The sequence below is a fragment of the Lytechinus pictus genome, chromosome 9, assembly GCF_037042905.1.
Source record: "Lytechinus pictus isolate F3 Inbred chromosome 9, Lp3.0, whole genome shotgun sequence".
Taxonomy (NCBI): domain Eukaryota; kingdom Metazoa; phylum Echinodermata; class Echinoidea; order Temnopleuroida; family Toxopneustidae; genus Lytechinus; species Lytechinus pictus.
In genome coordinates, this window is record NC_087253.1 from 14513902 (window position 1) to 14541900 (window position 27999).

General features: G+C 37.8%; 1 protein-coding gene across 1 annotated transcript; it reads right to left on the minus strand.

The window, feature by feature from the left end:
- Positions 1 to 1273: 1273 nt before the first annotated feature.
- On the minus strand, positions 1274 to 27997 carry LOC129268243 (uncharacterized). Its single transcript, XM_054905817.2, has 12 exons — positions 27539 to 27997; positions 17194 to 17388; positions 16095 to 16336; positions 14410 to 14506; positions 12647 to 12844; positions 10735 to 10894; positions 9978 to 10072; positions 9414 to 9618; positions 8350 to 8451; positions 5739 to 6023; positions 4964 to 5110; positions 1274 to 1610 (listed from the first exon to the last, which is right to left on the minus strand). The coding sequence occupies exons 1-12, from the start codon at positions 27995 to 27997 to the stop codon at positions 1366 to 1368; spliced, it is 2430 nt and encodes an 809-aa protein (XP_054761792.2). The 3' UTR covers positions 1274 to 1365.
- Positions 27998 to 27999: the final 2 nt, after the last annotated feature.

The window sequence follows — 27999 nt, forward strand, 5'->3', positions numbered from 1 at the left end:
TCTGGTCCCAAATGATGCCGAATCACACTCCTGTCGGATTGAGACAAGGGGCCAGTCGTCTTGGAGAATATACACTGTAAAGGATAAAGTGCTAATTCAGCAGTAACAGTGCTTGTATAGTGACTGCACTACGAGTGCTGATTTTTCTAGTTTAAATTTGAACTAGAAAAATCAGCACTCATATAGTGCAGTCACTATACAAGCACTGTAAGTGGTAAATTAGCACTTCATTTTTTACAGTGTAGGATTAAATCTTTTGAGATTTGATTTATAAATACCTCTTTTTTAATTAAAATGGCTTTAAAAAAATATACATTGTTGATTGTTTGATTGATTGATTGATTGATTGATTGATTGATTTTACTTCTCATGATAAAAACAATACAAAATATGTACATTCAAACAATAAGAACATAATAATTGAATCAATAATATAGTGAATATGTATATGAATTTGAAGTGATAAAACTTATGTTGTAAGAGGAATATGGGAAAAAAAACAAAAAGCTGCAAGGAGCTTGAAAGGGGTTATCCCAGTTAAAGAATGCAATTGCGGAATACATATACATAAAATAACATTTTGCTCACTCCAGAAGGAGCTATAGTGCACGTTGTAATGCACTCTCAAGATGTAAATCCCACTCCGCAATGACTGGTTCCTCATCTCACTCTGATCGAGAGGAGTGTGATTATTATTAAAGGAGAATGAAACCTTTAGAACAAGATAGCTTGTGTGAAAACAGAAAAATCAAAGAAACAGGTCAACGAAAGTTTGAGAAAAATCAGACAAATAATGAGAATGTTATGAGCATTTGAATATTGCTATCACTAATGCTATGGAGATCCTCATATTGGCAATGCGACAAAGATGTGTGATGTCACTTGTGAACAACTCTCCCCATTACTTTATTATATATTTCACTTAAATTGCCTGTTTTATCACATCTATCAGTAGATCATGTGTTCTTTCTATTGGAGGGCGTGTAATACAGATTTTTAAAGAATACATCATGGATAAAGAGTTTGGATCACCATAAGAAAGAGCAAAAAGAGTAATTTTGGGGGTATTTTATAGTCCATCAAAGGGAAAGTTGTTCACATGACATCACACATCCTTGTCGCATTGCCAATGGGAGGATCTCCATATACTTAGTGATTGCAATATTCAAATGCTCATAACTTTCTCATAGTTTGTCCGATTTTTATCAAACTTTCGTTGATCTGTTTCTTTGATTTTTCTGTTTCGACACGAGCCTACTTATTCCAAAGGTTTCATTCCCCTTTAATATTATGGGAGGCGAAAAGCGAATTGATGTGTGTAGGTTAGCTCTTTTTCATTAAGCGTTTGTTTCAATGTCTATGTCACTAAACTATATCATCGAGCATTTTCTTGAAACGTATCATATCCAATAATGACTTAAAGCCGAATTCCCGTTCCAGTTTGCCAAAGAAGAACTCTGGAGCCTGTATGGATATCTTCTTTAGTCCCACCAAGTCTTCCCCGGTGTACCCTTGCAGCCAGTTACTAAGGTGGTTGAAGTTGTTGTGACCTAGCCATGCCACAACCTCTTGTGAATTCCATCTCTGCACGAGTTGCAGACAGACAGCCCCTAGAAATTGGAGACAACGAATGCAAGTTTAAATGAAGAAGTTTGAACGATAGACCTGGGACCCGTAACACAAAGGTTAGCGATCAATCGCAAAATGAAATGGCCTATCGATATCGTCGTTGCATGCTCGTTTTGCTCAGTAGACTGACTGGGAACCAATCAGATTCGTCCATTCAAATTAGCGATTATTCGCTAACCTTTGTGTTCGGTGGCCCTGGGCTCCGTAACACAAAGGTTTGGGATGAATTGCAAATATGAAAGAACCGCACTCATTGGCTCCCGGTCAGTAATTTAAACAGAGTGCGCATGCAACGATAATCTTGATGGGTCATTGGTATTTAGCGATTGATTGCAAACATTTGTGTTACGGAGCCCTGGACGCGATTCTACGTAATACCTCGGTCACATTTGCTCTACGGCGAGTCGAAAACAGCCGTTTTATTCATTATTATCATTCAAACAACCTATATGTACATGGTACCAAACCGTGTTAAAACGGCTGTTTTCGACTTGCCGAACGACCACCGTAGAGCAAATGTGACCGAGGTATTAGGAGTGGGGGAAGAACATTTGGGTGATTTCAAGTCCGGTGTTGGCCTTGGTGTTGGTGTTGGAATTTGGATTGCTTCCCCTATATAGCTCCAAAACTAAGTTCAAATTTTGTAAAACTGATCCAGATCACATTATTGACATCTCAATAACTAGTGAGTGACTTTCCGGGACCATCTTCATTTTATGTTTGGTGTTATAGGCCTAATCGTGTAAAACCTGGCCTTAAACCAACACCAAAATGTCAACACTGAACTTGAAATCGCGATTACATTAGGATCGAAGTACTGAACGAGTTTCCGGGATCATCTTCATCTTCATTATATTAGTGAGTGACGCTTGACGGATTCAAGAACAAGGTAGAGGTGTCGTGACTCAGTGGATCCGGACTTTTGAACCACATCTCCCGGGTTCGAATCACACCGCAGCACTTGCGTCATTCGGCAAGCCGTTTAACTACATTTGCCACTCGCCACCCAGGTGTAGTAAATGCGTACCGGGTAGGTTGAAATTCCTTAAATGCTCGAGCGTCTGATAAGCATGGCCGTGCTTAAGCAGGGGTAATAGTATGCACCGCTTAGAAACATTGTATTAAATGCCTATAACTGTTGCATTATTATCATCATTATTATTATTATTATTATAATCATTATTGAAAATCTATTGTCAAATGCCCTTCGTGACCAAGAAGTCTTTGTCGAAAATTGGTGAATGAAAACAACATTTTCGTCATGGTCTCTGGAAAAACTACAAATTTTCGATTTTTCGTCAGCCCCGAAACTTATAGGATAAAACTGCTGTTCCTGTAAACCAATTTTCGACAAAGACCTCCTATAAATGTAGCTCCATTTTGACAGACATTTCCAATACATTAACTGTGTTCTTGAATCCATTCCCGTTGGGGTTGCAAAAACTCTTTATTTTCAGACCGTGTGAATTCCTTAATACATAAAACTCACGTTGAAGTCAAATTAAAGGTCAAGTCCACCCAAGAAAAATGTTGATTTTAATAAATAGAGAAAATCAAACTAGCATAACACTGGAAATTTCATAAAAATCGGATGTAAAAAAGAAATTTATGGCATTTTAAAGTTTCGCTTATTTTTCACAAAACAGTGATATACACAACTCAGTGACATGCAAATGAGACAGACGATGATGTCCGTCACTCACTATTTCTTTTGTTTTTTTATTGTTCGAATTATACAATATTTCATTTTTTACAGATTTGACCATAGGGACCAACTTGACTGAAACATTATAGTATTAAACAATGCTAATTACACATATTCAAGGAGGAATTAATAGTTCATTCATTTGACAATGGGGAGAAAATTTGAATATTTCATATAACATAATACAAAAGAAATTGTGAGTGGGTGATGTCATCGGTCCCCTCATTTGCATACCGACCAGAATGTGCATATAACTGTTTTGTGAAATTAAGCGAAACTTTAAATATCATAACTTTCTTATTTTACATCCGATTTTGATGAATTTTTCAGTGTTGTGCATGTTGGATGTTTCTCTTTTCATTCAAATCAACTTTTCGTTGGGATGGACTTGTCCTTTAAGTAAGTATGTTTATTGTCAGCAAATTACTTCTTAGTGTAGTAGGTTTCACGGTACACCATGTATCTTTCTTGGGCATATGTTGGTCCTGAAAAGGACCACCCAATCTCGACGTTTCGACAAGTGTGTTCTTGTCGTCCTCAGGAGAATGTCTGTTTAAAAATTACTTCTTGTTGAATTCGGAGGTGGGGTGTGAGTTATAGATGCGGGCAGTGGCGTACCTGGGATTTTTCACAGGGGGTGCATAACCGTCCGCCAAAAAAAAAAGGGGGTCTTCAAGCTCGTCAGGGGGGGCAGGGATACGTCCTTTGCATGGTTGTGGCTCGTCAGGGGGGGCAGACTGCCCCCTCTGCCCCCCCCCCCCCCCCCCCCGTAGGTACGCTAGTGGATGCGGGTCATAAAACATGTAAATGTCTGTTTAAAAGCGGAAAATTTGCTTATAGGTAAGAGAAAAATATAAAGTTTGAAGCTTCTTAATCGACGGGATCGATTCACCTCCTCTCGGGAAAGATATCGAGGGAGGCACGCTTTCTCTGAACCCCCCCCCCCCCTCCTTCCCCTCCCGTACCCACATCCCCCTCACCTCCCCCACCCCTCGCACTCACACGTTCCTGAGATTACCGCATATGAACGGAATACGAATAATAAAGGATCGACGACCCAATATGTTGAGCGGTAAATTGCCAATTCGTCCACTCATCACATGGTTTACCTTCATTTAGTCTAATGCCATTCCGTCCATCAACATTTCGTCTAGCAACAATTTGGTCCAATAACTATTTGATCCAATTATCACTTCGTCTAATTACCAGTTCGTCTATTACCATTTCGTCTAATAACCAGTCGGTCTAATACCCATTTTCTTTGAATTCATTTTGCACAGTTAACACTTTAGTTTGATTAGACCACATGGTATATGGACTAAATGGCTATTGGACCAACTGGCTATTAGAATTGCATTAGACGAAATGAAAGTAGACGAGTTGGCAATTGGGCGATTGGCATTAGACGAATTGGAAATAAATCTGTTGAGCATATTGAATCCTGAGGAGCGTTTCATCAAAGGAATTGGAATCTTTATCCGACAATTCCTGTTTTATCTGACAGTTACCATAGTAACAGTGCTCCTCAGCCAATCAAGATCAAGGAAAGTTGTCAAATCTGACAACTTGTCTGATGAAATAGTTGATGAAACACTCCCCTGATTCCCTTTAATGTTTCATACAAATTACCATCTCGGCGAATTGGCGGGGTCATGATTACTGTTGTCGGAGGCGGACTGTATACGCGATATGGATTAGAGTCCTGGTGAGTCACGATTCGTTCCACCCTCTGCCTCTGGGGGAAGATCGGGGGAGTAGGGGGCGGTAGGGTACGATCTGCGGAAAGATGGTAGATTAAAATGTCTTTATTGATGTATTCCCATGGCAACAAATTTAATAAAATCTATCTCCATCTCGGATGGCTGATTCCGGTCCCTAGCAATCAAGGTGTGTCATTCATCAACATGGACAATCATTATACATAGGCATCGTTGACCGAGGAAGAATAATACTGGACCGTGCTCCGTGCCTTGCGGAACACCTCCAAAATTTGCTAGTTTTTCTTTTGCACCAAAAACCACTGACCATGAAGGACCCTATTTTGTGGGGCGTGTTTCTATACAGGGCTTTGGGTTTTAATGTTGCCTCCTTCAAAACAAAAGTTAAGAAATAAATAAAATGATGATAACAGTAAAGAATGTATAAATGAATGAATAGATAATGATGAATAAAGGAAAATTGTCATACAAATTTATACCAAGCCTAATGAACACGCGCTTCGGAAACCATGTACTCCCCGAAAGCCTTTACTCCAAGATTATTCTAGAAGAAACTTTAAGAAAGAGTATTATGAATCTAATTCTTAATGATTTTATATTGTACTTTTTTTATCAGATTATGAAATGAATAAAATTTGACTAGAAAAGTCTGGAACTAGACTATAGAATGATGTGAGGATACTCACTCTCAGGGACTAAGTATGGAGGCGACATTGGTCGAGCAAGCTTTGGAAGACCAGATGGAATGTACTCATTGTCATCTACGCTCTGATCCTCTGTAGATAGAGTGCGCCCTCTGTCGGCCAGTTCTCGGACAAGAAGTCCCATATTGTCCTGCACCAGTTCCAATGTGCTCATCTGGACGTAAAACTTGTTTCCCAACATGGCGCCCAGCCAGCCGTTTGGATCGTAGCCGGTTTGCATTTTTAGAGGAATGATCGGCTTGCGTAGTTTGTACGTGTATTCTGCCTCTGTTTAGTTTAGAAGATATAAGTTACAGTACAGTATTTATAATAGTTTCCTTTGGTCACACAATGCGCAAGTGTATAGCACAGACCCACAGATCAAAGCAGGTTTGTCTTCTGCAAGTCAGTTTCTGCCCCGATCGAGGTGGCCGGATCGTGAGCCTCTATGAATGTCTCACTCTGATAAGTTGGTCCCTATTCCAAACTGGGTACAGGAATCCATGCTGGAAATAAGACAAGTTTCATTGCATTTCATTTCATATTAACATTTATTTATTTCCATTTCACAAATTTCTACATTTTTTTACATAAAAGAATAGAAAATCAGTAAAAGTAAGCCTTATATTGCGAGTCCTTATCTGGCGAGGGAGTGAAATAGGCCTAACCGTTAGTATATACAAGAATTACACACAGCATTATAATTAGATTATGGGATACAATCGCGTGCGCGCACACCCTACCCCCACCCCCTTTTTCACACCCGATCCTCTCATACACCCTATTAACACGCATGCACCTATCCCACACCCCTCTCATATCCACACACACAAGCTTCGACCTATAAACCCTAGTCACTCTCTTATGCACAAACACTAATTTAAACAATGGGACACTCATTCACGCGCACACACACACCCACAACATATCGAAAGTGCACGCAAACACGCACACACACTCGCAGTTTTACTTCCAATGACCCTTATCAGATACACATGTAGTCCTTTGCCAGGGGGGTGTTTCATAAAACTGTTCGTAAAGTTACGCACAACTTTACGCACGACTGGAACATGTTCTTAGGTCATATATCAATTATACAGGGATATCATTTATCACAAGAAAGGATCACCAGTCGTGTGTAAAGTCATTCTTATCTTATTAACAGCTTTATGAAACACCCACCAGGACTGTTCTGCTTTTCAGTTGATCAATAACACAATCCTCGACCTCTACGCCCGAAATGAAAACAGCCCCACGATTTTCCTGAGGGGCGTGAAAGAGCGCGATCACTGGGGATGGCGCGCAGGGGAGAATGAAGCAAGGGGAGAGAAATAACAAGTACACCGACGTCTAGAATCTAGACTAATACACATGCTTATTTGCTTCCTCGTAGGTTTTCCCCTAATTTCCAACTCTTGATAACACACACCCACACACCCTATACCTAATACAAATCGGAGATGCACACATACACGCACCCCCATGCACAAGAATGTGATTATACACATTTTATTTGCTTCCTTGTAACTTTTCCCCGTTTTCCACAATCTCTCAATAACACACACATACCCCCACACACTCATAATAATCTAAGATGTATATAAAAGCACACACCCACACAGAAACACACCCCACGTGATCAATATCAAGGAACTGATTATTCTCACGTTTTCTGTTTCCTCTTCTTGCCTCAGTTCTCTTTTTTTTCATATGTCTTTTCTTTTCTTAATGTTCTTCTTTCAAATGGGCCTTTCGAGTATCTTACTATCTGAGTATCTTACAAGTTAAAGGAGAATGAAACTCTTGGAGCAAGTTAGCTTTTGTGAAAGCAGAAAAATCAAAGAATAAGATCAACAAAAGTTTGAGTAAAATAGGACTAGCAATAGAGGAGTTATGAGCATTTGAATGTCGAGATCACTAATGCTATGGAGATCCTCCTATTGGCAATGCGACCAAGATCTATGATGTCACAGATGAACAACTCTCCCCTTTTGGACACTGAAAATATACCCCAAAACATCTCTTTTTGCTCATTCTAATCATATGACAAACCTTTCATCAATGATATCATGTTGTGAAACCTCTGTACTTGTCCTCTCATAAAGAGAACACCTCACCTTGTGATAGACTCTATAAAAGTGAGAATATAAGTGAAATAAGTACTAAAGTAATGAGGGAGTTGTACGTGTGTGACATCACAGATCTTGGTCGCATTGCCAATGGGAGGAACTACATGGCATTAGTGATCTCAATATTCAAATGCTCATAACTTTCTTATTATTCATTCAATCTTCCTCAAACTTTCAACAATATGTTTCTTTGATTTTTCTCTTTGATATGAATTCAGCTGGTTTCAAGGGTTTCATTTTCCTTTAAGTGATTATATATCAGAGAACTACAGACTAAGATTATATTGTATAATGTTCAGGCAAACGAAGCTTAACGATTTATTGTTTAAAAATAATACAGATATTTCCATATCTGATTTCATCATGACTGCTTTTAGGGCACATACATATAATCCAGAAACGGATTGGGAAGGTGACATGCAATTTTAGGACACTTCAGAAAAAAAACAACCTAAGAACCTGAAATAAACCAATGAAAGGCGCACCTGTTCGACAAGCTGGGCTATCCTTGTACTTCTCTGAAAAGCAGATGATGACGACACAGGCCTCTTCCACTGCATTCGCCATTGCTTCTAAAGTTGAACCTCCTGGAGGTAAACGGCACGCAAAAAAATGGCATTAGTTGTACTATAGTCGTAATAGGTTGTTTTTGCATTTTTCAACGGGGACGTATTCTGCAACGTGGTAAAGCTATTGAAATTGCAAGTCATATCACAGTGGACATCTGAGAGGTCTTTGTAAAAAATTGGTGAACCTTGACAGCAGTCTTTTTTACGATTCTGACCGAACGAAAAATTGCGAATATGTCGTTTTTCCATAGTCTAGAACGACACTGTAGTTTTGATTTACCGATTTTCGACAAAGCCTGCTTTGCCATGAAGAGGTTTTGACAATAGATTATCTGCGTTCCAGAAGGCGTCTACGACTAAAAAACTCCCTAATAAACAGTAATAATAATAATAATAATAATAATAATAATATCATCATGCATTTATGAGGTGCCGATTATCTGATTGCCCATTCAATGGCACACAATGAAGTAATGAATAACATAATGGTAGAATCAATTCTAATTAATGTTCAAATAAATAGATAAGATACAGAAATATTATGAATTCGAAAGGATTACAAGATATTTTGGAAAATGGAATGGTTGTGGTACACTGCAGCTTATGAGGTAGAATTCTTCTGGGGTCAGTTTCTTAATAAAAACTTTGTAAAATAACAAATTCGCAACAATAGTTAAAAGCTACTAAAATCCTTTAATCTGATTGGCTGATAGTAAATTTGAAACCATTAGCCTTTATGAAACTGGATTCCGGTTATCCAATGAAGAGAAATAGCAAAAGGAATGACAAATATTGGGAGGTAAAGAAGATTAGAAACAAAAAGATGAAAAGGTGGATAGAGAGAAGAAAAACAATATGTAAAAGTACACAAATACATCAGAATTTAGAGTTAAAGGCTTACATAATTATGAAAGGATATTACTTAATTTCCCTTTTTAACAGGAAATATAGTAGGCTTTATCACGATAGCAATCATTTACCCATTCTTTCCACATCCAACCAGACATTGAATCCAAGAGCACTCAGAACGTCTTTGACCTTGAGTATCTGTTTCTGGACATCCCATTGGTAGCTGAGCATCACGTGGGGTGATTGCTTCTTGGCTATCTTGCGCTCTATTTCCGGGTCAGCGGAGGCACCGTCATCAGCAACTTTCACTTCCGGTTTATCATCTTTGTCTCCCGTCTTATTTGGATTGCATAACAAATGGAATGCGTGCCAAAATTAGAAAAGAGGGATTTCATTGCACCTTCTGTACTACTTCAGCATGGTTTTAAAACACGAACTACTCAGAAATAGAGAAGTCTCCCGGAAAAAAATGTATGGACTAAGAATGGATGCCATTTCAATAGATTTATACTCTCAAGATGAAGTTTGATAAAACGGTCGTTTCCATTAATAATTTCTCAAATGAAAATTGCATTTTAAATAATTATGTTTGATTTATCGATCCAATCCTATATGTTGAAACTGGACACCGTATTAGCCCCCCCCCCCCCCCTCCACGTACCCCATCAGCTGGATGTTCATTTCACTCTATGTACCTTTTCTGTGTTAGGAATGGCTTGATCGTGTAGATTCCATAAGATTGCCTGACAGATTCGGGTGAAGTCATCAATTCCCATGCAAGCTTTTATGTCTGAAAAAAAATGAAAATAATTGGAACAAAATGCATTTAGGTCAAAGAGAGATTTTGCTGTTTTGTAGCAGTTTCTATCTTTAAGAGTGCTTAAACCTGAACGAAGGATAATGTATGCACTGACATAGGGACGCACGTTGATTATTACATAAACCATCAGAGTAAAATCTGATTGGTATAATATTTCCCCTTATTTATCATGGAATGCAAGCCAAGGCCTGTGTATTGATTGTTAAATATCATCGCGAACCCTGATGTTTGTTGGTCTCCTAGCTTTTTTGTGAGGTGGAAATCTAAACATGTACTACGTCTAATACAGATTTGTATGTTTGGAATTTTGCCCGTGACGCAGAGCGCATTCAAAAACTTAGAAAATCTAATGTCAATCTTTATGACAAAGCACAACCAAGAGGTCTTTGTCGAAAATTGATGAATCAAAACGGCAGTTTCGCCCTGAAGTCTACACAAACGACATATCTGTAATTTTTCATCAGCTCGGAAACTTAGGACGAAACTGATGTTCCTGTTCACAAATTTTCGACAAAGGCCTCTCAGCTATTTATTGTCAATTGACAGACATTTTCAATATATTTACTGTGTCCTTAAATGCGTTCTGCGTCGCGGTACGAAAACACCGTTTTACCATAAAAAGGCAAACTTACTGTCGATGCAGCTTTCCTCATTCAAAATGGCGTCTTTGTTCTTTGAAGAGAAAGAAAGAACCCATACGGCGTTGAGGGCGGTGTTCCGTTCTTCTCGAGAATTCTTCTCATTCATCAATGCCACAAGATGTGGAAGGACTCCAGCTTCGATGAATTTATCCTGAAATTCGAGAGAAAGTATACATATTCTCAATTCTTATCACGATATCTTAGTTTAGTGGAGTAGTAATATGGTAGTATAGTAGTAACTGTGGTGGTGGTGGTGGTGGTAGTAGTAGTAATAGTAGTAGTAGTAGTAGTAGTAGTAGTAGTAGTAGTAGTAGTAGTAGTAGTATAGTAGTAGAAGTAGTGGTGGTAGTAGTAGTAGTAGTATAGTAGTAGAAGAAGTAGTGGTAGTAGTAGTAGTAGTAGTAGTAGTAGTAGTAGTAGTAGTAATAGTAGTAGTCGTAGTAGTCGTAGTAGTAGTAGTAGTAGTAGTAGTAGTAGTAGTAGTAGTAGTAGTAGTAGTAGTATAGTAGTAGAAGTAGTGGTGGTAGTAGTAGTAGTAGTAGTAGTAGTAGTAGTAGTAGTAGTAGTAGTAGTAGTATAGTAGTAGTAGTAGTAGTAGTAGTAGTAGTAGTAGTAGTAGTAATAGTAGTAGTAGTAGTAGTAGTAGTAGTAGTAGTAATAGTAGTAGTCGTAGTAGTCGTAGTAGTCGTAGTAGTAGTAGTAGTAGTAGTAGTAGTAGTAATAGTAGTAGTAGTAGTAGTAGTAGTAGTAGTAGTAGTAGTAGTAGTAGTAGTAGTAGTAGTAGTATAGTAGTAGAAGTAGTGGTGGTAGTAGTAGTAGTAGTAGTAGTAGTAGTAGTAGTAGTAGTAGTAGTAATAGTGGTAGTAGTAGTAGTAGTAGTAGTAGTAGTATAGTAGTAGTAGTAGTAGTAGTAGTAGTAGTAGTAGTAGTAGTAGTAGTAGTAGTAGTAATTTTAGTATTTAGTAGTAGTAGCAGCGGCAGCAGCTAAAATTGTGGCAACATTAGGACGTATCAACATCAGTTGTTGTTGTTTTTGTTGTAATTTCGCCAACTATTTGAATATTTCTTATCTGTATATTCATTCATCCATTCGTTGTTGCATTCCTGCATTTATCTACAACTGGTGGGTGTTTCATAAAGCTATTCGTAAGATACGAATGACTTTACGCACGATTGGTGATCCTTTCTTGTGCTGTGTGATATCCCTATGTAATTGTTTTTATGCGGGTTCAAACCAATTCGTCTGCTGTTAATTCATCCACTGCATGGTCGATCTACATTCATTTAGTCTAATGCAATTCTGTCCATTAACTTTTCGCCTAACAACCATATGGTCCAATAACCATTTGGTCCAGTCATCACTTCGTCTAATCACCAGTTCGTCTATGACCATTTCGTCTCATAACTAGTTGGTCTAATATCAATTTTATTTTCCTTAATTTCGCCCAATTAACACTTAGTTCAATTAGACCAAATGGCATATGGAATAAATGGCAATTGGACCAACTTGGTTATTAGACAAAATGGCAGTTGGACCATGTGGATAGTGGACGAAAATGGTAGACCAAAATGATAGCAGACGAGTTGGCATAAGACCAATTGAAAATAAACAATTAAACGACAGAACGATGTCCACAAAACAAATTCACGACGAAATTGGCGACGAAATTCACGACGTCGTGAATTTCGTCGTGAATAACTCGCGACGAAATTGGCGACGAAATTCACGATGTCGTGAATTTCGTCGCCAATTTCGTCGTGAATATTCAAATTGACAACGAAATTCACGACGAAATTGGTGACGTCGTGAATTTCGTCGCCAATTTCGTCGTAAATATTCGCGATTTTGTCTATTTGCGATGTCCCTTCAGGGCCACCATACTTTTGGCATCATCGTCATCACCTTATTACTGTCGTTCGCGGCTACTCTCTGCACAGCCTCTACGACCTCTACGGCGTAAAAGTTGTAGTGAGCAGAGTAGTGCGACGGTTCCTCCAGAGTCCTACGAAGGACCTTGACGATGAACTCGATGTTGAGGGTCTCCGTGTTGAGATCGGCGTTCTCCTCCTCGGTCACGATGTAGGCCAGTATGAAAAGTGCCTGATCAAACAGAATAAGGAAAAGGGAAGTATCAAACAACAATGGTTCAAAGGGAAAGTTCACCCTGAGGAAGTTGCTTTAATAATATAAGCAGAAAAATGCCCAATGCCTGTTTTTTGCAGAATGCGTATTTAGGTAATTGGATTCTTCAAATGAATTGGTCACATCACCATCATCACGTCACCCTGGCTGACCGGGCCTACAATGAATCCTTTCAAATGGCTCCATCTCAAGGCCCGGTCACATCGCCCGAACTTCGTTGGAGCGTTCCTTGAACGGTGGGAAGAGGGGACCGAATTTCGACAACACTCGTCACCGCGCACAAAATGGGGGGAAATCGAAAACACGTGCGTTGCCTTAACAGTGCACCGCTGAACCCGGCGTTGCTTTTGCGTTAATTGGTTTAACAGTACCGAGCGGTAGCGAACGTTGGTCTAGCGGTGACGCGAGCATTGATATAGTGGCGTTCTGCGCATGCCGGCGTTGGCTCGGTGGGGGTTTAAAGTTGGTTGACTACGGAGCTGTACGGATCTCTTTGATAGAAGTTCTAATATATTCCAAATAGGCACCTGGTTCATTTCTCCCCGTATTAATAGCCAAAGTCTGGTCCCGCTCTGACACCTCCATACCAACGCCAAACCAAAGTTCATAACCGAAATGTATCGCTACTCCAACGCCCGACACCGTTCAAGCAATCCCGTGTCCGCTCGTAAAACGCTTACAACCGCTCCACCAAAGTTTGTGCAACGCTTAATCACCGCCCGGGCAAAGCTGGCGAAGTAGCGGTGGTCCAGCGTTCAAGATTTCTGCGTTGGCCTATAGCGGACCCAAGCGTCCACGAACTTGCGTCTAGCGGTGCCAAACTTTGATTGGGCGTTGTTGGACCGGTGTTGAACTTTGCCGGAGCAGAAAATTGCCCGCTCCTCACCGCTCGCAATATTTTGTGCAGCTCAAAACTTTTGGAGCGGTAGGTAGGACCATCAAAGGTGGCCGAGCGTATACGGCGTTGCCTTAACGGGGATCAACTTCTGTTAAACGGTGGTGAATGGTAACTAGCGGTGATGATATTTTTTCACCGCTCCAGGAACGCTGCAGCAAAGTTCTGGCGGTGTGACCAGGCCATATATTTTATCTGTCTAAGTTATTTGTATAAAATATGAACGTATTCGAAATCTTAGATCACTTCATAAGGATTTTATGTTAAGACAAAGTTTTATGGCAAACGGGGGAATAGTATCCCACACAATTTAAGGCAAATATAATTGGTCAATTTAAATCTGCATTGAAAACATATTTATTTCACTGAAAATAATATTATCAAAGCTTTACCAGCGGCTTTCATTCATCTTTTCTCCTTTCTTATTCCTAACGCGCATCGAGACCTTTGTCATTTCTATAATTTCCCAATAAATCTCATGTTCGACTCCATTATTTTTACGTTATGCTTAACTTTGAAATATTTGAAAGCTTGAACAAAATAATTTATTACATAACTGAATAGATCAATAGATCATTAAATAAATGAAGAGTTTAATAAAATGAATGGATGGAAGAAATATTCAAACCTTTGCTCGTAAGATATAGAATCGGCAATTCAGGAATGGTTCGAAAAACGCCGAAGCCATGCTCATGCGAAAAACACGTCTGTTGTCTGGATGGTTTCTGAAAAATGAAAATGAAAAAAAAATATTCCAAAAGAATGAAAAAAGAAGTTTCATAAATAATGTAGACTAACGTAATCATTTAAACCAAAAGGACGAAAATTTGTCAAAAATTTGAGTCCCAACAAGTTATTCGTCAAAGTCTTTCAAATTCAACGAGGATCTTAACATTTTTTTCAAGAATATATATTGGTGTCACAGAAAAGACCTGGCAGAAAAAGACAAAGGACGGTCTAAAAAAAACCGACATGTCGTATAACATGACAATATAGCCATAAGCGTACTAGCCAACAATTTCGGGGGATTCATCCAGTATATTGTGAAAAAAATTCTGAATTTCATGAAAATGAATAAAATGCAGGGGCCGCGGAACGGTTTTGAAAGTGGGGGGGGTTGACCATGCCAAAATCATAATCAGATGGTCATTTTTACGTTTTTGTACACGGTTTTGGAAAAAGTGCCATTTGAACGCCCCTTAATTCACGAACTGGTGATCCTGACATGTGTACGTGGCGTGCACCGAGTTTTTGATTTAGCTCTTACAAAAGTATCACCATTCGTTCGTAAAGTCGATCTTAATTTAAGAGCAACTTTGCCAAACACTCTACCAGGTCACCGGGGAAGGCGGGGTAAGTTGTGACACTTTTTTGCATTTTGGATGTTGGAATTGATATGACTACTGATACTGTAGTAGTAAGTACCTTAATTGCCTTTAAATCTAATTCATGGGGAGTATTTTTCACCTATATACCCCTATATAATAACTTTCTACCCCCACACTGAAAGTCATTGTGACCTTTAAAAAAAACGATGTCAAATGGCTCAACTTGCCCCATCTGTGGGGTAAATTCCCAGATTCCTGGGACACGTCTTACTAATGATTCTGATACCTTTGCCATTTTTTTGTTCCTCCCATGGAAACCTTGATTTTGATTGGTTGATGCTGAGCCCTGTTATCATGGTAATGTACAACACAGATACCAAGGATCGTCGAAAGTCATTAGCGTATTTTAGTGTCCAACTCGCATACGCTTTCTGCAACTTTCACAATCTATCCAAGATGCTCGTCAAAATACAGATTAGCGGTCATTGTCGAAAGTTGGTGGACCGGAAAGCACATCGTCTTAAGATTCGGACCGAACAAAAGAGGGCAAATATTATGTTGTTTGTCCAGAGTCCAGGACGACACTGTTGTTTTGTGTAAGCGATTTTTGACAAAGGCTGCTTTGTTATGAAGGTCTTTTGACAAAAGATTCCCTGCGTTAGAGAAAGCGTCTGTAAAGTGATTGCTAAATTGGGTGATTTCAAGTTCAGTGTTGACCTTTTGGTATTGGTGTTAGGTCAATTTTGATTCACACGATCATAACATCCAACATAGAATGAAGATGGTTCCGAAAAGTCACCCACTAGTTGTTGAGATGTCAATAATGTGATCTGGATCAGTTTTACAAACTCTGAATAAGTTTTGGAGCTAGGGGAAGCAATCCAAATTTCAACACCAACACCAACGCCAACACCGGACTTAAAATCACCCATTATGAAGCGTTCGATCCGTAGAGGCCGATATAAATTTAGTAGTATAGTCCTACCTGATGCAATTGTAAAACAAAGTGAAGATCTTCTTAAGCAGTTCCCTTCTCGACATCCACTTCAGTTCCTCGTCATCGCGATTGAGAGCCTCGACTTCAAAGAATGAATCGCGTATGAGTTCGAGGAGGAGCGGAACGGCAACCTTGCCCATTTTACGGCAGAGTTCCACGCCATTCTCCGTGAAGCGTTGGGCCGCGTCGATGAGGAGGTTGAAACCAATGTATAAACCCGGATGTTCGAGCTGTAGACACAACAAAGATAAATAAATTTGTGTCCACATTACCCAATTTCATCTCTTAATTTGGCAGCTTTAAAGTACATCTATACTAGAGTGTCGAGAAGGTGAGATACTTTATCTCAATTGCCATGTTGAATATCGTTATGTCAACATAATATATTAATATATATATATATATATATATATATATATATATATATATATATATATATATATATTGTAAAGAAATGGATGAAGAGAACAAAGGTAGGCGTAGCTTAAATCAAGGTTCCCCAGAGCTAACTACCCTTTGGAAAAATTGGTGATGCCGAAAAATGTCTCTGCCGGGAATCGAACTCGGGCCCCCAGCTTTGAACCACTTAACCACTGGACCACAGAGACGGGTTAGTGGCTAGGGCGACCCCGATCCGATTAACCGTCAGATAGACAGATTTTCGACACTGTTATAATTTCCTTTGTCGGGTGAAGGTGGTTTTTGAACAATGACAAGCCGCCATGCCTCAGCTGGATCAAAGCTATTGCTTCGATAGAGTACACGTATGGGAGAAGAAATACAAATGTGTAAAGTTATACATGTACAACAGCTTTTGGTTATATATATAACACAAAATAATGCTGAAGATAATGCTTTCATTGCCAATAAAGTTTTTATTCTTCACTCGAATTTTCGACGCTCCTCCGTCTTCTTCAGGAGTATATACTTTTCTCGGGAAAATGGGTTCATACTCCGAAAAGGGATTATCAAAATAGCAAAGGTAGTGGTATATAGGGGTCCGACCGACAAAAATGGAGAAAAAAATTTCCACGAGATTTTTCATTATCAGCCCTATTTTAACTATTTATTGAAGGGTAGATCTTACCTGATCATTGATATATTTGGCTGAAAATAAGACGCCTTCGATGAATTTGATAAAGATTTCGTCGAACCCCGCTTCGGTGAAGAATAGGACACACGTTTCATCACGCAGATTGCTCAATTCACAAAGGAGTAGCAGAGTGTCCAAACTTTCTGTTGATCCAGACTTCAGGCCTTCCAGGGTCTTCGCCTGGATACTCTTTGTAAAATGGTAAAATGGTAAAGAAAAAAAACATTCAACAGGGCGATTCCATGCCAGAAAAATCAGCCATTTTCTCAACATTTTTTAACCTGCTGTCCAAACAAACGAAGAAATTCAAATTGCTTTGTGGTAATATCAAAGTACTACTGGGTAGACATGCAAAAAACTGACAACCAACAAAATTATGTTGTCCATAGGTGAATTCGAGCTTAAAATGTTGCGTGTCGTACGGGACATTTCTGCGTCCCGTACGACACACAACATTTTCACCTATAATTTACCCATAATCAATTTTGTCTGTGTTGGTTATTAGTTTTTCACATGACTACCCACTATAGCTTTATCATTGAAAAAAAAAAATTTATTGCCCAAGCATTCGGCTAGGAAACTAGAAATTGTTGTCAAAATATCCTGTACCTGACGACAGGTATGGAATCGCCCAACAAGTTTTTTTATCATTCATTTTGAGCGTTTCCGGAAAAGGATTCCGAGATTCAAATATCACGCAAAATGGGCTCGTGGATAAGCAACAATATCAGTTTTGCCGAGAATGACAGGCCGATGACAAGGTCGTTCATAATTATTGTAAAATTTTATCGATATACATGATATATAGGGGTGTCTTTTTTTCAGCTTTGGACGCGGGCCGCGCGTGCACTCGTTAAGGGTATCAAAAACACCTTTTTTAAGGGGTAATTTTGAAAGACTGGTCAATATGGTCAATCGCAGGGTCAGACGAATTTAGGATATGCTTTTTTCCAAAGCTTTTTTAAGACAATAGCCAAACGTGTTTAGGGTATGTTTTTCCCAAAAGCTTTTTCCCCGGGGTCATATTCTGGCGACAACTTGCTTAGAGGCCAAAATGTGTAAATAAAACCCGCGAAAAACTTGTTTAGGGGGTTATTTTGCACCTAGAGAAAGACTCGTTTAGGGAGTGTATGGAAATAATTTGGCCATGCGTGTGTACAGCATTATTTGACTGGCCCCCGGGCTAGCTATATACAGTGCGTATCAAAAAACGGGACAGATTTGAAAAGTCTATAAAATTTTGGTTTCAAATTATGATGTCTATAGTTTAGTGTAAATTGGTGCTCTAAGGTCTTATCTTTGAAATGCAATTAAAAAAGATAAATTTGTTCATGCTTGAGCGAACGCGGGACGTTTTTGTTGGGGGTTCAAAAAGAGGCTTGCGCCAGAATTGCAGAATATGAGTAATATGATGATCAGACTTCTTGCTAATCAGGAGACTTCCTCTTGACCTTTTCATTATCTGTGCCACAATTTTCGAATTATGCTGTCAAATTTTATTTACAAATTTATTTATTTACTTGAATTATTTTGTGTTTTCATTTGAACTTCTCTTACCTTTTGATTTTCCTTCAAAAGTAACTGAGAAAAGAGGATTTTTTGTCAACCCAAGCAAGAAGATTTGCATTATTAATTGGGAAAATTTGTGATTATTCAAATCCTTTTATTATGTGAAACAAATTATGTTATGTACCTTTGAAAGATATGAATATATTTTTCAAGGTGTCATTGATTCCTTGACCAAGTTTAATTGCTTGACAGGAAACACAAGAAGGGATTCATGTCTTTCAATGACAATGGTGTATTGAGTCAATTTTGAAGGAGCTAGATATGGCAGATCGGGTAAAATGTATTTAAAAGTTGTGAGCGAGCGAAGTGAGCACGCAAATATTCCCACTTTATTATTACAATATTAAATTTTGTGATAGATTTTGACATAATATTCAGAAAAAAATATATATTACTTTCTATCTTTCCTTTCACTTCCTGTCCACTTTTTTTTTCTTGGTCATGATTTTTTTTAATTGAGGGGGGGGGCGCATCCCAAGCCCCGCCCATCTGTGTGGCACTATTCAAAAGGAGGCACCATAACTTTTGTAGCACACAATGAAAGGATTTGAAAAAAAATCCACGCTCTCCCATACTTCGGTTGAAACTAAATTGTTTTAGCTTGAACATGTTAAAGAAGGAATATTCAAAGCTAACATAGAGCATATTAAAAAGAAACAACAACAGAACGATTCAAGCAAATAAATAGATCTGAAAATGAATTTTGACCGCATGATTTGAAAATTATGGCAAAGATAATGAAAAGGTTAAGAGGAAATCTGCTAATTAGCAAGAAGTCCGATCATCATATTCATAATTTAAGGCCATTTTGGCGCAAGCCTCCTTTTTAACCCCAGACAAAAACATTCCGTGTTCGCTCAAGCATGAACGAAACTAATTTTGTCAATAGCATTTGAAAGATAAGACCGTAGAGCACCTATTAACACCAAAATATAGACATTATAATTTGAAACAAAATTTTTATAGACTTTTCAAATCTGTCCCGGTTTTTTTTTTATACGCACTGTATACGCGCTGAAAATAATCATATCTCAATAAAGCACGAGTAACCTTCCTCGAGCAAAACGGTAAAAAAACTATCAAAACCTGATGATAAATAACAAAGGTACTGAATTGTAAAATATAGCAACAGTGGCGTAACTACGAGGGCATGGGGGCACGTGCCCTCCCCCCCCCCCCCCCCCCCCCCCATCGGCTGGCAAAAAAAAACGGGAAAAAGGAGAAAAAGAGGAAGAAAGGAAGAGAAACGTAGTTGGATAAGAAGAGATTAGTGTACATTATGCTATCATTATGTTACATTACACAAGAAGCATTTTTCATAACTTTATGAAACATTATTTGTTCAGGGCCTATGTCGTCATTGTTCCTGGTGCTCGCATAGACTGTTTAACGAGATATATAATCCTTTTCTACTAAAATCTCCCGTTTTTAAATCAATATACACCAAAGATATTTCCTCGCAATTCGAGTTATTATTGTTTTATGTAGTGACATTTGCTTCTTTTTCATGACTACTTAAAGTGATTGCCCTATTTTGAGGTCTTAATATGAAACATTTCCTGTCCGTGCTAACGTTCGCATTAGTTGATTGGTGAGATGCCTGCTCTTCATGAATTCCTAAAATCAGTCCTTAAAATGTCAATTTTTTCTGATTTGAATTTTAAAAAATTCAGCTCGCGCTCGCAGTATTTGATTAGCGAGATGCGTATGATAATCATGATCTCACAAAAAGTGCTTCATGTGTTTAGATGTAACTCTGAAAAAATCTGCAAAGGATGGCACTATCATTGGATGACTTTGCTGAGATATCTATACTCTTAATGGAATCCTAAAATATAGTCCTAAAAAATGTCCCTGTTTGGGGTCAATATATACAAAAATTCAGCTCGCGCTTTGTGCTCGCATTGTTTGTTTAGCGAGACAGGTGCGTATGATGGTTACAAAAAAATTGCTTATAATCTCCCTTTTTAGGTCAGAATATCAAAATTTTCAGCTCGCGCTTCGCGCTCGCATTATTTAATCAGTGAGATACACATCCGTTAATGGCACTGCATGTCCTTAAAATGTCTCTATTAGGTCAGTATACTTGGCAACTGAGCGCGCTCCCTAAGAGACTCAATTATTTGCTGGTGCCTCCACCCCCCCCCCCCCAATGACGTGACCCACGGTGCGCCACTGTATAGCAATTAAAAGAGTTATATTATGCACATCGTCATGAAAATTCATCAGGTGGGCTGACGATGTCGTACCCACTTTCTTTCTTTCTCAGTACTGGAATGAAACCCAGAAATCATGTTCCTTCCCAGAAGGAAAAACCAGTTAGACCAGTAATTTTTTTTACTGGTTTCCAGTATATTTTTACTGGGCCAGTTGATTTTTAACTGGACCAGTAAAAATCAATTGGAGACCAGTTCAAACAACTGCATTCCAGTTGAAGCAAAGTAGTAATACCAGTTAAATTGTTTTTCATCAAACTGGTGTTACTGGTCCAATAAATAATGACTTTATTTCAAGCCGGGATTTGAAGTCAGATAATTTGACGAATTATGGAAAATGAATCTTGCAATTCAGAGAAAGTTATTATCGTTATCATTGTTATCTTCATTCTTATAATTATGATTATCATTATTATTATAATTATTATTGTTATGATCATTGTTATCATTCTTATTAGTGTTATCATTGTTATTGATATTGTAATTATTATTAATATTGTCATACTTATCAAGTATTAACATTAATTGTGATTAAGATCAAAGCAAGATATATTCCTCTGATATAGTCAACTGGTCTAAAGTAATGCATTGTTTGAAATTGTACTGGTCAAGACCAGTAATTCTGATGATACTGATCACGTGGTTTACCTCATTTGCATATTTCCTATTTTTAATAGGAAAATCAGGATTTAGAATAGAATATCATTGCAATTGCACTCTTTGCTGTTTAAAAACTTTCTAAATAAGTGTGTGAACTAATTATCAATGAAAATGTGGAATTTCATATATTACATTTAAAATAACAACAGAAAGATTAATTTACTAACATTTTCCATCACATTTCACTGACCATGGTATATAACAAACCAAGTTGATCAGTAAGACCAGTACGAGGACCAGTTCAACCAGTCAGACCAGTAGAAAATACCAGTAAAGACCAGCTTTGAATTGGATACCGGTTAAATTTCAATTTAACTTAATTGTTAAATTTCCAGTTGGAAACCCTAACTGAAACCAGTTGGGTAACTTGAAATGACTTCCAACTTAAAATGATTTCTAACTGGAACCAGTTGGGTAACTGGAAATCCTAACTGAAACCAGTTGGGCTACTGGAAATGACTTCCAACTGGAAATGATTTCTAACTGGAACCAGCTGGGTAAGTGGAAGTTACCCAACTGGATCCAATTGAAACCAGTTAATTTGCATATTACATGTCAGTGTGCAGAGATTAATGTTTTATGAGCTTCATCGCCATTTAAAATATATCCATTTAATTCTTTTCAATTTCAAGTACCACACTTTTTTCAGATAAGTGTTTAAAATGTATCCATTTGAAATATATCCATTTAATTCTTTTCAATTTCAATTCTTTTCAATTTCTTTTCAATTTCAAGTACCACACTTTTTTCAGATAAGTGTTTAGTGAAAACCATGTTCATAAATATTGTATATTATAGATTCAAAGACAATTAGTACACCAATAACTGTTACCAAATTACATCAAATAAAAATATATATATTTGAAGATCTTCCATATAAATATACATATGAAAGTCTGTATTTGATCAATGCCCTTTACAATGGTATTAATACACATATATCACTGCTTCTGTGTTGGCATGAGCAATAGTTAGTGCAAATGCTAAATAATTTGTAACCAATCAAGTTCATTCTAACTGGAAGTTCCAATTGGATCCAGTTGGAAACCTATTGGTTTCAACTGGTTCCAGTTGAAACCAGTTGCCTCCAATTGGTTTCCACTGGAACCAATTGAAACCAGTTGCCTCCAATTGCATTCAATTGGTTTTTAAAAGGAAATTGGAACAACTGGAACCAATTAAAACCAGTTGCCAAATGCATGGTTGCCTAATTAATTTCAACTGGAAGCAACTGGCAACTGGTTTTCAATTGGAACCAGTTGTTCCAATTTACCTATTGAAACCAGTTGACCAACTGGTTTCAACTGGTTTTGCTCTAATTGGTTTTAACTGGATTTTGGTCCTGGGTATGAAGACCATTTAGACCAGTAACAACCACCAGAAACAAGACCAGTATACAGTAATTCCAAGACCAATTCCAGTAATTCAAGACCAGTTTAATTTTTAACAATTTTTAACTGGACCAGTACAATTTTATCTGGACTAGTATGACCAGTTAGACCAGTAAGCCGATGTTCCAATTTCCAGAGTTACCAGTTAAAATTCTACTGGTCTAACTGGTCCAGTGGAACTGGTTTTTCCTTCTGGGTTTATACTATGTTGGAGCAATTATGAATACCTAATGCATTAAATTAGTGTAAGTTCATAGTATACTTGCATGGGTGAAAAAAAATGAATGATAATTTAATTTACGTGTATGATAAAATATATATTAAAAAAAAACCTAGGGGATCGATGCGACATCATCAATTTAACTGTTTCACTGAAATAGGATCTTTAAAATGCCCAATAAGGAATTAGACAAGACCAATATGTGGAGAACTTGAGTTCAAGGAGCATTTTGGGGTAAAAGTTGGGAACCGGTCTATTTCACCTAATTTGAATAGGCTGAATCTGATAAGACCGGTTCCCAAACCAATTTTTCATGTTTTGACAACCTAATTTGCATAAACAAAATGGCTGCCAAATGACAATTTCTAATCTTATTTTTACAATATTCTTTTATAATATTCGCTTTCACTGATATGGATACTGCAAAATCCTGCATACTTAACATGAACCATTTGGGAAAACTTGTTATTTCTGTTTGCGGCTAATTAATTATGCAAATTTATGCATATTTTGCAATATTATGCTATAATTTGATAATTACACCTAAAATGTTTATTATTTTGGGTACAAATAGCATTTGTATCATTATGATAATTGTTTGGCCCTTAAATATAATACTCAAGTCAATTTTTGTATGTATTTTATTGTTCTTTGATATTTCTTTTGTGTTCTTGTATTTTCTGCCATTTGCTTTGTATATGTTTGATATGAAATCTTTAAAAAAACTAATATCAATGACAGACAAATATCAAGCTTCAATGATTGAATCATTTGATAAACTTCTTTTGCCATAACTGTTAATTGTACTCAGCAACAAATACACACACATGCTCCCACACCCACACCTGTACATAGAAAGTAATATACTTGCAAGGTATAGTAGACATGCCCAATATGAAAACATTGATGCTGATCCTATAATCAAGACAATTACCAAATTCAATGAACCCGTAAGAAAAGAAGAGTTTAGAAGTTGGAAAACCTGTAATCATGCTGAACTTAAATTTCTTGAAATAGATATATTAAAATGTTTTATAACAGATCAAATAATCAATTAAACGTATAATTTACGCAGTGTAGTTTATCAATCGGATATAAGTATCAGTACATTGTTATTATCCTTGTAGCAAAATTATGTCTTTGATTCAGCTCCATCAGAACTGCAATCACGGCAGTTAACCAAAGAACAATTTGTAATAAATGCAAAGGGTCTGTATTACTGGATCACTTACTAGTTTTTTTTGGTCATTACCAATTTATTTATTTATTTGGCAACGATACATTTCCCCAAGTCAACCATCAAAGTGATAACTGAAAACCACAGCTTTTATCTAGTCCTTGCCTTGGAAGATTCTTTGACGAACGATACTGAATACAGAAGAGGAAATTATAAAAACATGGGGCTAAACACAAATTAGCTCCATGGTTAAAACATGGGCAGAACAGGGTTTCCAGCCCAGTCACTACCCAATGCAGAACAAATTTTCAGTGTGTTCTATGGTTAAAAAGTGCTAGAGATGCCTGTTGAAGATAAATCAGCATGGAAACAGTTGCAGAAGTCCAGTCTAGAGGTTATCCGGTCAAGGATGATATTTTCTGCACCACCTCAACAATGTCTGATCTCAGCAATTCTGTGGAGCAGGTAATATGCAGATTGGTAGACATGTGATGTGTGTTTCTTCATGCTCATTGTTTTATCAAAGACTACGCCAAGAGATCTAGCCTTGCACACTGGAGATATATAGTTTCCTTGCCTATTAAGACTGGAGTTGTAGTCATAATTACGCATATATGGAGATGACAGAACAAGATACTTCGCTTTTTATTGTTAAGCTCCAGGAAGTTGACCCTCATCCAACATCGAATCCTCAATTGCAGCACCAACAATAGCAGCTGCACAAACCTCTGTGTATTTACCTTTTGGATCAAAAGTGAGGTATACAGCTGGATGTCGTCAGCATAGAAGTGTATACCAAGACCATGTCGCCACATTACAGAGCCAAGAGGAGTGATGTATAGTTTGAAGAACAAGGGACAAGGACAGACTCCCAAGGAACTCTGTATTAAAGGGTAGTCACAGGAGACTGCATGCAAGTGATGAATACATCTTCATACAGCTATGTTGGCAAGGTAAGAGGAAACCTGCCATTGGAGTGCAGAATCATCAATTCCAAAACAGACTGTCAGTCTCCCAAGAGAATGACATGTCCACTGGTATCAAAACCGGTTGACAAGTCAAACATAACTGAGGCAACTGCTTTTCTCATAGAAAGAGAAATCCTGGCTCTAAAATCGAAAAAATTCTCGACCTAGACTTTGATGGTGTTATCTCAGACTCGCATGTAGCCTATCAGAGCTGGGTGAGCTATTGGATGCTGTTGGGTTTAAAACCGATCAAAATAAGTGGATTAATAATCACCTACAGGAGCGCCAAACATGTCAGGAACCGACCATCCTCAGAAAGATATCTTCGTTATCAATTTGAAATAGTCTATCTTATGAAGATATGAAGATGTGTGAATATTAGTAGTTCGATAAATGGCCTAGAAGACATTACACAATTCACTGCGGTATTGAGAATGTGCACTCCGAGCATTTTAACACCTGAAACAAGATCTGGTTAGACAGCAGATTCTCTCTCAAGACAAAAGTTAAGGTTTCTCCAGGATCTGTGACATGAGAATCGGACATATCTCAAGAACACAAACACGATTACTTCGATACGAACTGCCTCCGCAGAATACTTGTACTAAACTGGTTTGATTTCAACAATTAGAGATGACTTTTATAATATGAGGCTGCCCTATCAATCAAGCTATCCAATGGAACACCAAATCGATGATGACTGACATTGATCATTCAACACCCCGAAAATAAAGGTGTATATCAAGCTGGGGGAGGCTGGATGCCTCTAAGTTGGATGAAGTGGCAATCCTTGATAGGACAGGTGCAGTACTGCATTGGAAAATATATATTATGGAGATGCACATGTAATCCGTTAATGAAGTCCAATTAAAAAATATTGTTACTAAAGGGATATGCAGTGACTTATTCGTTGTGAAACTTTAGAACATCACAGTCTGGCTTTTAAAACACGGAAAACGGTCTAATTGATAGCCAAAATTAGAAATTAAATGGATTATATGTGGATTCAGTTCTGAGAATTTTTTTTCAATATTGGGACAATTTGACGAGCGTAATGGATAAAAACACAGGACATCTCTCATTTTCAGCAGACAGTTTTCACTTTATTTTGCTGAAGAAAATGCACTAAATATAAATACATTTATGTGTGATCAGATTCTGTTGGTCGGGAACATAACTACTCCAAAGGATATTAAATGCAACTGATTGACTATTAGGACGTGAGAATTACAGTACTGTTTTGACAATTTATCATCCGTAATTGTAAATATAAATGAATTGATTGATATCATAACTCAAGATACCATTTTATAATAAAAATATAAGCAATTAATAGTGACATTCGCTTAAATACAGATAGGTTCGTGAAATTCATTGAATCTTCACCAGTGTGCTTTTAAATGGGAAGGCCCTCCGTGCAGGAGTTTACCTTTGTATGCAGATGTGGGTGTGGGAGTGGGTGCATCTGTTTATGCCCATAGATATATGCGAATGAAAATGTGATTACACAATTAAATCATTAAAGCTAAGTTAGTTATTTTCTTCCACTGATAATCAATAATTTGACAGATCCCATAACAAAACATGTACAAAACAAAAGGTACAAAATAGAAAGAAATACATAAAAAAATTCAAAAACAATAAAATACATTATTATTCACTGTGATATTATATTATAAGGGCCTTACAATTATTTATAATGATGTAAATGCAATTTGTACCAGAAATATAAACATTTGAGCTGAAATTATCAAATTATAGCATAATGATCCAAAATATGCATAAATTTGCATAATCAATTAGCCGCAAACAAAAATAACAAGTTTTCCCGAAAGGTACACGTATGTATGCAGGATTTTGCAGTATTCATGTCTGTGAAAGCGAATATAATTAAAGAACATTGTCGAAATAATATTCTGAATTGTCAATTTGGCAGCCATTTTGTTTATGCAAATTAGGTGGTCAAAACATGAGAAATTAGCTTGGGAACCGATCTTATCAGATTCAGCATATTTGAATTGTGTGAAATAAACCGGTTCCCAACTTTTACCCCAAAATGCTTCTTAAAGTTTATACAGGCCTCTTTTTCCAGAATGGGTCTAGTCTAATGCTGTAGATCTAGGCCTATTCATACTTACCTCAATGTCTTCAATGTTGACCTTCCCAGTGCCACTGAAACTTCGGCCTTCTTCGGTAGATCTCCGTAAGTACTCGTGGAATTCCTTGAGCTCGTCCTTCGTGAAGCGAGTGATATCCGGATGCCCATTTTCGTGGATTCGGTCCAGTGGTTTGAATTTATCCGGTCTCGGATCCGGAATACTCGGGTTAGGGGCATAAACACGGGTTTCGACATTGACCTGATGTGCAGTACCACCTGGAGTCATAACAGTCTCCCGCACCACCTCAGGTCGAACAGCGCTCTCCACTTGGTAATCATAGAAAGGTTCGGTTATCCGGGCTGGTCCTGTGGCTCCGAACCTCGAAGGCGGACCACCATACTGATAAACGGGATTGATGGCCGGTCGGATAGGTTGCACCGTTTCAACAATTGTTCTTGGGTATACGGTCTCCTGGACAATACGAGGAATTCCGCTCATGA

What these genes read in the sequence shown, in the direction of transcription:
- LOC129268243 (XM_054905817.2), bottom strand. Translation starts at nt 27,997, where the DNA reads ATGAGCGGAATTCCTCGTATTGTCCAGGAGACCGTATACCCAAGAACA. An exon ending in CCAAATATATCAATGATCAG is followed by an intron (nt 16,337 to 17,193) that starts GTAAGATCTACC and finishes TTGTGTCTACAG; the next exon opens with CTCGAACATCCGGGTTTATA. An exon ending in TCTATATCTTACGAGCAAAG is followed by an intron (nt 12,845 to 14,409) that starts GTTTGAATATTT and finishes CTGTTTGATCAG; the next exon opens with GCACTTTTCATACTGGCCTA.